General features: G+C 42.7%; 2 protein-coding genes across 8 annotated transcripts in view; one reads left to right on the top strand and one right to left on the bottom strand.

Moving 5' to 3' along the window:
• LOC102158888 (uncharacterized) overlaps positions 1-11,871 on the bottom strand; it is a 616,184-nt gene extending 604,313 nt beyond the window's left edge. The window contains exons 1-2 of the mRNA XM_084965720.1: positions 11,788-11,871; positions 11,533-11,720 (exon numbers count right to left, since the gene is read on the bottom strand). Of these exons, the coding sequence (XP_084821846.1) occupies positions 11,533-11,720; positions 11,788-11,871 (272 nt within the window). The remainder of the gene's footprint in view (positions 1-11,532; positions 11,721-11,787) is intronic.
• The window catches only part of USP24 (ubiquitin specific peptidase 24), a 164,070-nt gene continuing 160,079 nt past the window's right edge, over positions 11,614-15,604 (top strand). For 6 of the 7 annotated variants that reach the window (XM_084964980.1, XM_021097812.2, XM_021097814.2 and 3 more), the window contains exon 1: positions 11,614-12,190. Coding sequence is in view for 5 of the 7 variants with exons in the window: in XM_021097812.2 (XP_020953471.1) it covers positions 11,870-12,190 (321 nt within the window). In the remaining 2 variants the exon portion in view is untranslated. The remainder of the gene's footprint in view (positions 12,191-15,604) is intronic. The other variant, XM_084964981.1, reaches the window with a different exon arrangement.

Here is a 15,604-nt window from a genome sequence, read left to right on the forward strand (position 1 = left end):
TGTTATCACTGTGTTTTAAAACAAAATATTAGCAAACGAAGTCCAGTGACATATATAAAGTAGTACCACCATGATTAAGTGGGATTTACCCCAGAATGCAAGACTGGCTTAACGTCTGAAAATCAATTAAATTAATGCAGCAGGTCAGTAGAATAAAAAAGAAAACCACATAATTATCTCAATATACAAAGAAAAAGCATTTGACAAAATCTAGCACCCTTTCATGAGGAAACACTCAACAAACTAGAAGTAGAAGGAAAAAATCTCAGCATAATAAAAGCCATACATGAAAAAGCCACAGCAAACATCACACTTAATGGTGAAAGAGTGGATGCTTTCCTCCTATGATCAGGAATAAAACGAGGCTGCTATGGTCACTTCTATTTAACACTGTACTATAGGTTCTAGGCAGGGCAATTAGGCAAGGAAAATAAACAAAAGGCATCTAGGTTGGAAAGAAAGAAATAAAACTATCTCTATTCACAGATAACATAATCTTTCATATTAAAAAAATCCTAGGAAATACACTAAAAAATTACAAGAAGTTAGTAAACAAGTTCAGCAAGGCTGTAGGTTACAAGAGCAGTACATAAAATTCAATTTTGTTCCTATACGTTTGTATTCAAACAATCCAAATATGAAACTAGGAAAACAACTCCATTTACAGTAGCACCAAAAAGAGTAAAATATTTAGATATCAATTCAGCAAAAGAAGTGCAAGGCTTGTACTCTGAAAAGTAGGAAACAGTGCTGAAAGAAATTAAATAAGATCTAAATGAATGGAGACATCCCATGTTCATGGGTTGAAAGACTTAGTGTTAAGATGTTAATACTTTCCAAATTTGCCTACAGATTCAATGCAATCCCTATTAGGATCCCAGCTGACTTTCTTGTAGAAATTGACAAAGTGATTCTAGAATTCATATATAGGATTTCCCTGCTGGCTCAGCAGGTTAAGGATCGGGCCTTGTCCCTGCTGTGGCTTGGGTCACTGCTGTGGCACGAGTTCAATCCCTAGCCCTAGAACTTCCATGGGTGCAGCCAAAAAGTTAAAAAAAAATTTTTTTTTTGTCTTTTTAGGGCTGCACTAGTGGTATATGGAAGTTCCCAGGCTAGGGGTCGAATTGGAGCTGTAGCTGCCAGCCTACACCACAGCCACAGCAACTCGGGATCCAAGCCACATCTGTGACCTATACTGCAGCTCATGGCAACACCAGATCCTTAACCTACTGAACGAGGCCAGGGATTGAACCCATGTCCTCACAGATACTAGCTGGGTTTGTTACCGCTGAGCCACAATGGGAACTCCAAAAAATAAAAATTAAAAAATTGTTTTAAAATAAAGCCAGGTGTCTATGTTTAAATGATATCTGACAAGGATGCAAGACCATATAATGAGGAAAGAATAGTCTTTTCAACAAAGAGAACTGAGATGACTAGATTGCCAAATGTAAAAGAATGAAACTGGACGTTTACCTCACACCCTATACAAAAATTAACTCAAAATGGATCAAAAACCTAAATGTAAGAGCTAAAACTACAACATTGTTAGAAGAAAAGATAGATGAAAAACTTCATGACCGTGGATTTGGCAATGATTTCTTGGACATGACACCAAAAGCACAGCAACAAAAGGGGGGAAAAAAGTAAACTGAATTTCATCAAAATTTAAAACCTTTGTGGAATTCCCTAGTGGCGCAGTGGGTTAAGGATCTGGTGTTGTCACTGCAATGGCTCAGGTTGCTGCTATGATGCATGTTCGATTCCTAGCCCTTGAACTTCACATGCCACAGGCATAGGCAAAAAAAAAAAAAAAAAAAAATCAAAACTTTTATGTTGCAAAGGACTACCAAAAAAGTGAAAGGACATCCAAAGAATGGGAGAAAATGTTGGCAAATCACACATCTGGTAAAGAATTTGGATCTAGAATACAAAAGAACTCTTGGTAACTTAATAATAAAAAGACAACCCAATTCAAAAAGAAGCAAAGGATTGAACAGACCTTTTCCCAAAGAAGATATGAGAGACCAGTAAGCCCATGAATAGATGCTCAGCATCATCAGTCATCAAGGAAGTGCAAATCAAAACCAAAAGATAACACTTCACACCCACTAGAATGGCTATCATCAAAAAGTCAGCTTATAATTATTAGAGAAAATGTGGAGAAACCAGACTCTCACATACTGCTGGTGGAAATGTAATTTGGTTAGGCCAATTTGGAAACAACCTGACAATTCCTCAAAAAGTGGAACATAGAGTTAACATTTGACCCAGCAATTCTTCTCTTAGGTATGTATCCAAGAGAAATGAAAACATATGTCTATACAAAAATGACTACATATACAGTTATAGAAGCATTATTCACAATACTCTAACAATATAAAGAATTCAGATGTCCATCACAAAGGGAATCATCAAAATGTGGAATATCTATATAAGGAAGTATACTCATCCATAAATTGGGATGAAGTACTGATCCATGCTGTATAACATGGATCAAGCTCGAAGACAGTAAGTAAAAGAAGACAGACCAAAAACAAAGGCCACATATTCTAAGATTCAACTGACATGAATTTCCTACAATAGGCAAATATATAGAGACAGGAAGTAGATTCGTGTTGCTCAGCACCGGGAAAAATAAGCAGACAGAATAAGGATGGCTAAAGGCTACAGTTTCATTCTTAGGTGATGAAATGTTCTAAAAGTGACAGTGGTGATGGTTGTACACATCTGTGAATATGCTAAAACCCACTGAATTGTACACTTTCAATGAGTAAATTGGTAACTGGTGTGTGAATTACATCTTAGAGTTGTTACCAAATATCAATGCCCAAATAGAGTATTGAAGGTGTGTCCATTGACGCCAATTTTCTGCTGGATTTTTTTTTTAACTAACTGTTTAACATACTATAGTGGGTATGGTATGAATTTGCATCCATCAAGATCTGGTACATTCAGTATCATTTTACTTCATTTTTTCTGAAATGAAAGCCCATTTGCCAGAGAACTGAAATGTTGAATTACAGTCATAATCAGGACTTCCTCCCCTTCTATAGGGCTGACGGTGGTACAGATCTATACGAGATGCAGGGGTCTTCTGCAGTCTAGAGCATCAGGAAGGGCCCTCTGGTCTCACTATACTAGTTAACCCTAAAAGAGCCACAGTATAACCCAGCGCAAGCTAAGGTCCTCCAAGGAAAGGTGGTTCTGTGACTTCCCTGCCCTGCTGGAGATTGGAGAATTTTGTGGAGGCTGGAGGTGCCTGGGGCCCAGCAGCCATTTCTTTTTGAGCTCTTTCTGCTTCTTGGGGCACCATGAGGCAACGGGGCAAGGCTCTTCCTCTTCATGGAATATGCAAACTACTAGCCAGTTCCTAGACATGGAAAAATCTCCTTCTCTGTCAGGGTCTACTCTTTCAACTCTCTACCTTGAAGTACTTTTCTCCACCTTTTTCCATTCTGCGGGATGTCTGCTTCCAGCCATGACCGATCTGCTCATTTAAGACCATCCCTCTTACTGACAACAACCAGACAAAGTGGGCAGAATAGAAGAAATATCTATGTGAAGGCACTGGACAATTTCCAAGTGAGAACTTGAAGGGTCAAATGCCAGAGGAAGTACAGAGAGATGAGCCCATCATTTGGCACTGCTTTTCCCTTTCATGTTTTCGTTGATTTTTAGTCAGCAATCAAGAGGCTGAGAAGCTGAGAGCTTTGGGCAGGTTTACAGGACTAAGATGACAAAAATTGGAGATCAAGGACTGCTAAAGAGGAAATGTCTGGATAAACACCCAAGGCTTTCATTTGGTATGGTAATCTGGTACACTGGTAGACCCTTCTATGAAACACGACTTCCAGTATTTATGCCTTTGGGTGGTTCTCTCGACATTGGCTCTGGGCTTTGCCACATGATTTGTTTTCAACAATAGTATTTCAGTAAGGAGTTCTCACTGTGGTACAGCAGGTTAAGGGTCCAGTGTTTTCTCTGTGGTGGCACATGGGTTCAAGCCCCACTCAGGTGCAGTTGGGTAACGAACTGGCATTGCTGCAGCTGTGGTATAGGCTGCAGATATGACTTAGATTTGATCTCTGGCCTGGAAACTTCCATATACTGCTGGTGTGGCCCAAAAAAAAGGACTTCAGTAAAAGTGACACGAACATAGATTTAATAAGCACTTGCTCCCTAGGGTTTGCACTGTTGAAATTCTCCCTTTGAACCTAACATAAGGAAGGGGTTATCCCAGTGGAGAAATAAGCTATGGAAAAGCCCTGGAGGATGGGACATTTTATGGAGAGAGGGGCCAAGTAGAAGAGCACCAAAATGCCCCAGCCAAGCTCTCAGGTGAATGGAGCTTTATGAGGGACCCCAGCCAATGCCAAAGGGAGCAGAACTATCCAGTCAACTCAGAGAATTACAAGAAATAATTAATCATTGCTGTTTAAAGCCCTACGTGTTATTAGAGTGTTTTGAGATACAATATATAACAAAAACAATATATAACTAAAACAGTTTGGAAACCCTCAAAAATGCTAGGAGTAAATCTGATCCAAAAGTAGACTGCCCCCCCAAAAAATAAAATAAAATAAGATTATGCTTACAAAAATGTAAGAATTGATTGGTAATCAAGAGAAAAAGCAGACAATAGGAACAGACCCTCAGAAGCTCCAGACAGAAGTTATGAGACATGAACTATAAAATAGCTATAATTAATATGTTCAAGAAATTAAATGACAAGAAAAAGAATTTTAGCAAAAACGTAAAAGGCATAAGAATTAAAGTGAATTACAGAATTTAAATATCTAATAACTAAAATTAAGAACTTAGGGAGTTCCATGGTGGCTCAGGAGGTTAAGGATCTGGTGCTGCCACTGCTCTGGTTATTGCTGTGGCATGAGTTCATTTTTTTTTTTTCCTTTTTAGGGCTGCATCTGTGGAAGTTCTCAGGATAGGGGTTGAATCAGAACTGCAGCTGGTGGCCTATATACACCATAGCCATAGATTTGAGCCACATCTGCAACCTACGCTGCAGCATGCTGCAATGCTGGATTTTAACCCACTAAGCAAGGCCACAGGGATTGAACCTGCATCCTCACAGACACTATGTTGAGTACTTAATCTGCTGAGCCACAATGGGAATTCCAAGTGGCATGGGTTCAATCCTGGCCTGGGAAGTTCCACATGCTGTGGCTGCAACCAAAAGAACAAAAACAAAAAATCAAATATCAATAGATAGACTTAGCAGACAAGATGTCACTGAAGAGAAAATTTGTGAACTGGAAGAACAAACAAACAAACAAAATCTAGACTGAAGCACAGAGACAAAAGAATAAAAAATAAGCATAGGAGACAGATGCTATTCAGTGAAAAGAGCCTCATGTTCATTTAGTTGAAGTTCCAGAAGAAGAAAGAGAATGAAACAGAAGTAATATATAAATAAACAATAGCCAAGAATTTTGCAAGCTGTGAAAGATCTCAAGCCACATACTCAAGAATCTCTGCAAACTTCCCTGAAAACAAGTATAAAGAAAACCACCCATAGACACATCATACTAAAACTGCCCAGAAACCAAGGACAAAAAGACAAATGTTGTGGATTGTATAAGAAAACCACTCAAATCCTTTATTTCAAAGGTTACCTAGGAATGCTAATGTGGTCTTATGTTCTAAATGAATTCTCCACCTTCACTCTCTTTTACACCATTCTCCACACTGCAGTTAACCTGATCTTTTAAAAATTTATATACAATAAACATACAAAATCATCCACACAATTATGCCACCAAAATCAGAAATCGTGAGGAGAGTACAAATGCAGGACATTGGAGATGCATTTGCAATTAAGAGACCAACAACTTCAAACAATCTCATATATATATATAGACTCTTATATCAAAACTTCAGAATAACTGCAAACCAAAAATCTATAATTAATACACAAACAAATAAGAAAAATCAACTCAAATACAACACTAAAGATAGTCATCAGAGCACAAGAGGAGAGAACAAGAGAAGAAGGAAAGAAAAAAGAGCAGCAAAAACAAATCCAAAGCAATTAATAAAATGGCAATAAGAACATACATATCAATAATTACCTTAAATGTTAATGGACTAAACACTCCAACCAAAAGACATAGGCTGGCTGAATAGATACAAAAACAAGACCCATATATATGCTGTCTTCAAGAGACCCATTTCACTCCTAGGGACACATACAAATTGAAAGTGAGAGGATGGAAGAAAATATTTCATGCAATCGGGAATCAAAGGAAAACCGGAGTAGCAATACTCATAACAGATAAAATAGACCTTAAAATGAAGAATATTTTAAGGGACAAGGAAGGTCACTACATAATGATCAAAGGATCAATCCAAGAAGAAGATATAACAATTTTAAATATCTACACTCCCAACATAGGTTCACCACAATATATAGAGCAACTGCTAACAACCTTAAAAGGACAAATTGACAATAACACAATCATAGTGGGGGACTTTAACACCCCACTTACAGCAATGGACAGATCATCCAGACAGAAAATCAATAAGGAAACACAGGCTCTGAATGGAGCATTACACCAGATGGACTTAATAGATATTTATAGGGCATTCCATCCAAAAGCAACAGAATACACATTCTTCTCAAGTGCACATGGAACATTCTCTTCAGATTGATCACATCTTGGGCTACAAATCCAACCTCGATAACTTTAAGAAAATTGAAATCATATCAAGCATCTTTTCTGACCACAACGCTATATGAATGGAAATCAATAAGAAAAAAACTGCAAAAAAAAAAAGAAAAAAGAAAAAAGTGGAGACTAAACAACATGGTACTGAACAACCAATGGATCACTGAAGAAATCAAAGAGGAAATTAAAAAATACCTAGAAGCAAATGACAACAAAGACATGACTCTCCAAAACCTATGGGATGCAGCAAAAGCCATTCTAAGAGGAAAGTTTATAGCAATACAAGCCCACCTCAAGAAACAGGAAAAAGCTCAAATAAACAAGCTAACTTTACATCTAAAGCAGCTAGAGAGAGAAGAACAGACAAGACCTAAAGTTAGTAGAAAGAAAGAAATCATAAAGATCACAGCAGAAATCAATGAAATAGAAATGAAGAAAACCATAGAAAGGATCAATGAAATGAAAAGCTGGTTCTTTGAAAAGATCAACAAAATTGATAAATCCTTAGCCAGACTCATCAAGAAATTTCAAAATGGATTAAAGACCTAGATATAAGACCAGATACCATAAAACTCTTAGAGGAAAGCATAGGCCAAACACTCTCTGACATAAATGACAGCAACATCTTCTCAGATTCACCTCTTAGAATAATGACAGTAAAAATGAAAATAAACAAATGGGACCTAATCAAATTTCAAAGTTTCTGCACAGCAATGGAAACCTTAAACAAAATGAAAAGACAACCCACAGAATCGGAGAAAATCTTTGCAAATGAATCGACTGACAAAGGATTAACCTTCAAAATTTATAAACACCTCCTACTGCTCAATACCAAAAAAACAAACAACCCCATCAAAAAATGGGCAGAAGATCTAAACAGATGATTCTCCAAAGAAGTCACACAGTTGGCCAAAAAACACATGAAAAGATGTTCAACTCTATTAGAGAAATGCAAATCAAAACCACTATGAGGTACCACCTTACACCAGCCAGAATGGCCATCATCCAAAAGTCTACAAACACTAAGTGCTGGAGAGGGTGTGGAGAAAAAGCAACCCTATTACATTGTTGGTAGGATTGTAAATTGGTGCAACCACTGTGGAAAACAGCATGGAGATTCCTCAGAAAATGAAAAATAGAACTACCATTTGACCCAGCAATCCCATTCCTGGGCATCTATCCAGAGAAAACCATGACTTGAAAAGACACATGTACTCCGATGGTCATTGTAGCACTATTTGCAATAGCCAAGACATGGAAACAACCTAAATGTCCATCGACAGAGGAGTGGATCAAGAAGAGGTGGTACATATATACACAATGGAATATTACTCAGCCATTAAAAGGAATGAAATCCCGGCATTTTTAGCAACATAGACGGACCTAGAAATTATCATGCTAAGTGAAGTCAGTCAGTCAATGAGACACCAGCATCAAATGCTATCACTGACATGTGGAATCTGAAAAAAGGACAGAATGAACTTTGCAGAACTGATACTGACTCACAGACTTTGAAAAACTTATGGTTTCCAGAGGAGACAGTTTGGGAGGTGGGGGGATGTACTGGAGGTGTGGGATGGAAATCCTATAAAATTGGATTGTGATGATCATTGTACAACTATAAATGTAACAAATTCATTGAGTAATAATAAAAAAATAAATTAATTAAAAAAATTTAAGTAGCATCTATCCCCTCTCTCTTCTATATAAATGTTTCAATGGATTCCCATTCCCTCAGAATAAAGTTCAAACTCCTTACTACAGTTTAAGTGGTGCTCTCAGATCTTGTGTCTGCCTACCTTTCTAGTTTCCTTTCTCACTGCTTCCTCTCTAGAATTCTACACTCCAGTCACATACCACCGACTTTTAACTCCTCTAAATTGTTTCCCTGCCATTCCCTCCAGGGCCTTTGCACATGCTGCTCTTATTTTTTGGAAATCTCTTCCCACCATCTCATAGTCCTTTTCCTGGCTTTCCCATTTTTAATAATTATTTAAATATCCTTTCCTCTGGAAAACGTTCCAGATTTTCGCGGTTTGGTAGTTTATGCCCATAGAAAACAAGATGTTTACCCCTTACTTCTTTAAATTCCCTTATCAAAGATCCCATCACACTTTATGATTACTGCTTATTTGCCTACCTCCCTTTAAAGCCTATAAAGTTCTAAAAGGGCAAAAACTGTGCATGTTTTTTTGCTCACAGTTGTTTCCCTGGTTCAAAATAGATATTAAATAAATGTTTTTTAAAATTACTTTATTATTATTAGAAACTCCTCATATCTTGTCTCTGAGACCATCCATCATACCTCTCTTCTAGACTGAGCTATTTCTTTTTCTTCTAAAATCTTCTAAGTAAGGATAAATGTGAATTAAATAAATGAGAATTTGTTTTGGTGGGCTTTAACATTTTCAAGATGTTGTTGCAATAAAAATAAAAATGCCAGTGAAGGTATGAATATTCATACCACAGGCCCCTCTCCTGCTATTCCAATTCAACAGAGTTTAAAGTCCTCACTTGCTTTCTTACATGCAAAAAAGTGTGATTATACTACTGGCATCCTCAAATGATACTCTGGCTTTTTAGTCACTCCAGGATCCGGTTCAAAATGGCCTTCCTTGTTTTTTGTAGCCTTCTGTGGCTCCTTTCCAGTTTTTTATCACAGACTTTGTTTTTCTCTGCTTCCTTCTCTGCTTCCTCTTCTCAGCTCAGCACAGCTTCCTCTGTCATGTTCTATAAACCTGCCACTGTTGATGAGTCTTTTTATGTACCATCTGAATTGGTCGGCTCTGTCTCATTACCTCTTGGGTTCTATTCCCAATTTCAGTGGCAAGCAATTTTCTTCTTTACCTGTTACTTTCTCTTCCCTTATAATAACTCATTTCTTAATTTGGTCACTGAATTAACTCTTTAAACATAGGGCAAAACTGAGTGTCATCACTGTGCTATCATCAAATTTTGTCTACTGTGTTTAGAATTGCATCACCAGTGCCCAGAACAGTACCTAGCACCTGAGAAATATTAAGTATGTATTTGTTACAAAAAAATTAAATACCTTGGCAGGCACTCTACAATAGGCTCTTGGGTTGATTTGGATTACTTTTGTTCTTCAAATGCAACAGATAAATATTTAAAATGTTGAGTATCCAGAAGTTGATAACACTTAAAATTTTATTTCAATATACACATTGTGACCTGGTCCAATTACAGGCACTCTTCCCTAACAGGTTCTTTTGTTGTTTTTGTTCAGAAATGTTAAGAGGAAGGAATTTTGGTTTTTTCAGTAACAAATTAAGAGACTTTATTCCTTTGGATATTAATCCTAGTCTTTGATCTAAAATCTAGTCTTCAATCAATTCAACAAATATAGTTACTTCATTTAACTGTAAAGAACAGTGATAAATTCATCCTGTAAATCAAATTGCTGGTGTTTATAAATGTAGTAACAAGTACTAGGCAAGAAGGGCTCATGGTGCAGGGAAATGGATGCTAACAGAGAAGATGCAGAGAAAATTTCTGGGTACTGCCCCTAATTTAAGATTTGGGGTAAATGGGCATTTCAGTGAGTGTGGGTTGGCAACAGGAAGGATTTCATGGGATAAGAAAGGTTAGATGGTGGACTTCAGGGTTTAAGAGAAAACTGGATTGAGAGTAATATGAGATGAACTAATTTCGCATATAGTGAGAAACGGAAAAATCACCAGGATCTTGGGAAAGGGTGGGGAAAGAACTCTGGAGAAGCATGAATGAAAGGAAACTGAGGCGGGGAAACAGCAAGGTTCAGGGCTGAGATGGTAGGCAGTGGGCTAAGGATATGGCCCCTCCGTGCTAATGTGGAAAGAGAAAGCGAAGAAAGCAGGCCTTTGAAGGCGAAGGGGAATGCTCAAAGGTGGAAACCGACAGGGGTGGGGTGGGGTCCCGTGCCCTGAAGGGCACAAAAGAGGGGATGCAGCCCCCCTTTAAAAGGGAGAAACAAAGACGGTATGCGGGACCAAAGGGTGCAGTAGAATGTGAGTGGGTGGGTGAGCTTCAGGAGGGAAGCAGAAGACCAAAGTGCTCCAATGAGTCTGAGGCCGAAGGAGGATGAGGCAGACTGGAGTTTTGAGAAGTTTTCACAGAGGGCACTGGGATCTAGAGATCGGGTTGTAAACCCGTGTTTCAGACTCTCCGGGGATTTCACCCTGAGTTTGGTAGAGTCCAGTCACGTTGGGTGGGGGTAGGTGGTCAGACAGTAGTGGGAGCAAACTTCGACAAGGGCTGGGAATTAACTTCAACCAGTTTAGTGATTTCAGCTTGAGTTGGAGGGATTTAGGTCAAGCGTAGGTGGCGGTGCTTTTCGGCCCAGGTGGATCGATCTGCCTGGTTTGGGCATGAATTTAAGTCGGCGCCGAGGGGTATTTCAGGCAGCGTGGCGGGAGGATTTCCTCCTGGACCGCATTGCATTTCAGGCCGGGCTGGGGGAGGAGGACTGCCGCGGCGGCCGCGTGCGCTTCTTGTGGGATGGGTTGCGCACCGCACCGCGTAGGTCCGGGAGCGGGAGTCCTGCGGGGACTCCGGGAAGGTTCGGGGGGAACCGTCGTCAGCTCCGGGCAGCATCGACGGCTCGGGGTCGTTCGGCGCTGCGAGCTGCGCTACGCTCCCGCCCCTCCCGCCCCCGGGGGAACCTGTTGCTGGAGGAATGGGCGGGCAGCGGCGACGGCGGAGAACCCTCCCTCGCCTCCGCCCGGGCCTCACGGCAGCGCTTCCACCCCCGAGACGCTCCGCGGCGCGGCCCCTCCCTTATTGCCTCTATTGAAAAAAAAAAAAAAAAAAAAAAGAGGAAAGAGAAATCACCCCCAACCCTCACCGGTGACCGGCGGGCCCGGCGGCGGCTGGTGCGGCTTCCGGGAGCGGAGGCGCGGCCCCGCGGGCCGCAGGAGGCGGAGGCGGAGGAGGAGGCCAACATGGCGGCGCGCAGGGCTGGGCCGGGCCGCCGCCGCGCCTGAGCGCTCCACCGCCGTCGCTCGGCTCGCTGCGCCCACGCCCGCGCCCAACCTGGCCCGGCGGCCGTGGACAGCGCAGCCCAGGAGCGCAGGGGCCCGCCCGGGCGCGGGGACGGCGCGGAGGCAGCGCCGCGGGGCCCGCCAGGCCCCGCACCCGCAGTTTCGCCGCCGGCCGCCCGGCGCGGCCCGGAGGCCGGAGCCATGGAATCGGAGGAGGAGCAGCACATGACCACGCTGCTGTGCATGGGCTTCTCGGACCCCGCCACCATCCGCAAGGCCCTGCGCCTGGCTAAGAACGACATCAACGAGGCCGTGGCGCTGCTCACCAACGAGCGGCCGGGCCTCGACTACGGCGGCTACGAGCCCATGGACAGCGGCGGCGGCCCCAGCCCGGGGCCCGGCGGGGGCTCGCGCGGCGACGGCAGCGGTGACGGCGGCGGGGGTCCTTCCCGCGGCGGGAGCACGGGAGGCGGCGGCGGCTTCGACCCCCCGCCCGCCTACCACGAGGTGGTGGACGCCGAGGTGAGGAGGGCAACCCGTGACCCCCGCAGGAGAGGCCGGCGGGCTGGAGTTCCGTGGAGAGGGGACACACCCCACTGGGCTTGGAGTGCGGAGGGAGCGTGGGGCAGGGAGGCACAGAGAGGGGGACTGGAGCACGGGGCTCCACAGGACGGAGGTCCGGGGACTGGGGTCAAGTGGGGAGAGGGACCCGTGGGGAGGGGCTGAATGGGAGTTAGGGATGCAGGGCAAGTTTGCGCGGCAGGATGGGGAGGGGTCTCCCCGGCGATGACCTGAGCTCACCGGTGGGGCAGGCCTGGCTCGGGCGGGGGGAGGAGAGTCCAAGGCTGGCGTCCGATATGGTGCAAAACAGGCACACTGGCCTGGAGTGTAATGGGAGGACCCGTGTATCAGGGGGGTCAGAAATGGGGTACTGGTAGAGTAGGCGAGGGTCTGAGACTTCGTGGCTCAGGGTTTCAGTGAAGGATGGGGGAGGCACCAGGTTCAGAGTCAGAGAAAAAGTGGGATGGGCCAGGTAGAGTAAGTGGCCTTTGCTGGGGTCAGAGGACTTGAGGTTAGGCATGGGGCTTGGGTTTTTAGCCGGGAACCAGAAAGAAAGGAGATTGGGTAGAGGCTAGGAATGACAAGAATTGATATAAGGTGGGGGAGGGGGCTCAGCTGCCCTGAAGTCTGGATTGGGGATGGGGCCCGTCATTAATAAGGTCATGGGGATTAGATTGAGAGAGGTTAGAGATAAGAGGCCAGGGCAGGAGTCAGAGCTGAGGAGGGGCCAGACAGTGATGGGATTGGGATTGGAATATGAAGCTGGGGCCAAGTCTGCCTAGAGTACTGGTTATAGATAAAGTCAGAAACTAGGGAGCACTAGACTGGGGAACAGGGTTGTAGCAGTACTGAGGGTGCTATGCAGAGGGACAGAGACAGGGTAGGCGATACTGGAGTGCAGGGGTCTGTTAAGGAGAAAGATCCATCTAGCCAGAAGGCGTTGACCAGAGATCTCAAGTCTAGGTGGACCTGATTCCTTCTGTTTAGTTTGGAATTTGAACAAAGCGCATGGGAGAAAAAATAGACTAATTTTTTTTTGAAAGGATCAACCAGAAGCAACAGTGCTTGTGAATAATCCCTTTGCAGAAAAATGGCAGCTCATGGCAGGAGTTTTGGCTCCATTTGCTGGATAGTGCATTTCAAGGGTCTAGTAGAGCAGGTTGGCCTGCTGTCAGGTCAGTGGTTTGAGTTTTTAAATAGAAATAAAAATTTGGAGAATTCTAAGCCTTCTGAAAGATTTTTTTCCTAAATAATGGTATATCCTTTTAATTATATGCTTTTGCAGTTGTTGCTGGGCTAAGCCTGGCAAAGAAGGTGGCACTTCAAAAAACTAGGTTTCTGTACGAAGTCTCCTTGGTTTTCAGACTTCCACACACTTGATTGATTGCCCTCTGTTACCCAGTAACTCAGCTATATCACTAACTAGTATATGGAAGTAAATGTTGTAATTATTACTAATTTGGGGAAAACTTTAAGAAATGAGCTTCTGGGAGTTCCCATCATGGCTCAGCAGAAACAAATCCGACTAGGAGCCTTGAGGTTGCAAGTTCAATCCCTGGCTCTGCTTAGTGGGTTAAGGATCTGGTGTTGCCGTGAGCCGTGGTGTAGGTCGTAGACACAGCTTGGATCTATGGCTGTGGTGTAGGCTGGAAGCTGCAGCTCCGATTTGACCCCTGGCCTGGGAACTTCCATATGCCGCAAGTGCAGCCCTAAAAAGCAAAAAAAGAAATGAGCTTCTCTTTCTCATCACTTCTCTCCTTGTTCCTTTTAGTTTTGACCCAGTTTTAAAATCAAGAAGAAAGCCATTGCTTTTTCTAAAGATGCTTGTATATAGCTCTACAAAGTTCAGTGTATCCTCATTTTGTGAAAAATTTTACCCCCCCCCCCTTTTTGGAAGAATTATGTTCACGTTTTCATTTCCTCTTGACCTGTGGATATGGCTGCAACATTTAATTTTTAGAGTTCACGAGGGGCTAGTGACTGAGACTGCTTACCCAGAAGAGTATTGGCAAGAACACAAGCAGACTCAGACAGGAGCCTGGTGAGAAAGTTTTTGCCTCTGTAGTTTTACAGATCTTCTTGTCTGCCACCTGCTTGTTGGTCATCCTTGCTGTAGAGAGTGGGAACCTGAGGTGTTTGATCTTAGGAAATAGGCAGAGGTGCTGACCATTGTGGAGTGTCTCCAGTGTGTCAGGCACTATGTTCGGTAATTTATACATTTTATTTAATCCCCAGGGAGCTAGTTAATAACATCACCACCTTAGAGCTGTGCTTAGCTGGTGGCAAAGTGTGAATTTAAACCTCGTCTCTCTCTCTCTCTCTCCGACTTCAAAGGCAGTGTGATTTTCATCCTGCTCAACTCATGGTTTTAGGATTGAATTCATTTTAAGAGAAGAAGGAAAAATAAAGAGGGAAAGAGGCATATTTTGAGGCTCCTGTATAAGTCTGGAAACGGTGTGGCTGGCAAGTGCAGAATCAAGGCATGAGGAATAGGATAACGGGTACAATGGAAGTATCATAGACTTTTAAAGCAGAAGGCTTTAGAAATTAGTAATTAATTTGGCTTCCTTGTTTTGCAAATGCAGCCTCGCAGGCCCCAAAGGGGAAGTGACATGTCCCCAAAGAACCAGTTAATGGGAGAGATGGGACTAAAACTCAGGCCTACTCGCTGCAAGTCTAGTGTTCTTTCTCCCTCCCAGCTGGCTTCCTTTCAAATGAAAAAGGGACAGGGCACAGAAATGGGTTAAAGAGGATGAAGAAAAGGGAAGTGTAACAGACGGGGTGAAGACTGTCAGCTCTTATACTAACTACTCGTCTTATTTCTGAAAAATGAGCACCTCGTTTGAAATTAGAAAAATTTCAGTTTCAGTGTCCTCTTAACGTTCGGAAACATACAGGTTAAAATCTAATTGTTAAAAAGGAACTAATGACACTTTATTTTAGATTTACTGTTTAGGGACAGGAATGATCCTCTCACTTGGTAAGCACTTAATGCCGTCCAGGTACCAGGACTGGGAATCGAGTGGTGAACAGAAAGAACGGGGAGGTTACATTCTGGTGGAGCTTCGTGTGAGCCTCTCATTTTACAAGAAGTGCCTTCCCAAGGTCATGTAGTTAGGTAAAATCAGTTGAGTGCTATAATTAGGATTTGGTTTAAACATTAAAATTTGGAAAGTAAAAGCAGTTAACTTCTGGTTCAGTAGCCGTAAGGAGAATGAAGATAAAAAAAGACCCAGATATCTAGCAGAACACAAAACTGCCCAGAAAGCCACGTTTTAAATATCCTCCAGTGAAGTAAAGGCCTTGCATTGCAGAAAGTTGTGTTTGGTTGTTGTTAGTGTTGTTGGGTGTAGGTGTGTAAGTAATTCTTGGTCT

This window comes from Sus scrofa, chromosome 6 (assembly GCF_054392235.1).
Source record: "Sus scrofa isolate SSC_HxYL_T2T_F1_AM1 chromosome 6, Sscrofa_HxYL_maternal_Yorkshire_Landrace_v2.0, whole genome shotgun sequence".
Taxonomy (NCBI): domain Eukaryota; kingdom Metazoa; phylum Chordata; class Mammalia; order Artiodactyla; family Suidae; genus Sus; species Sus scrofa.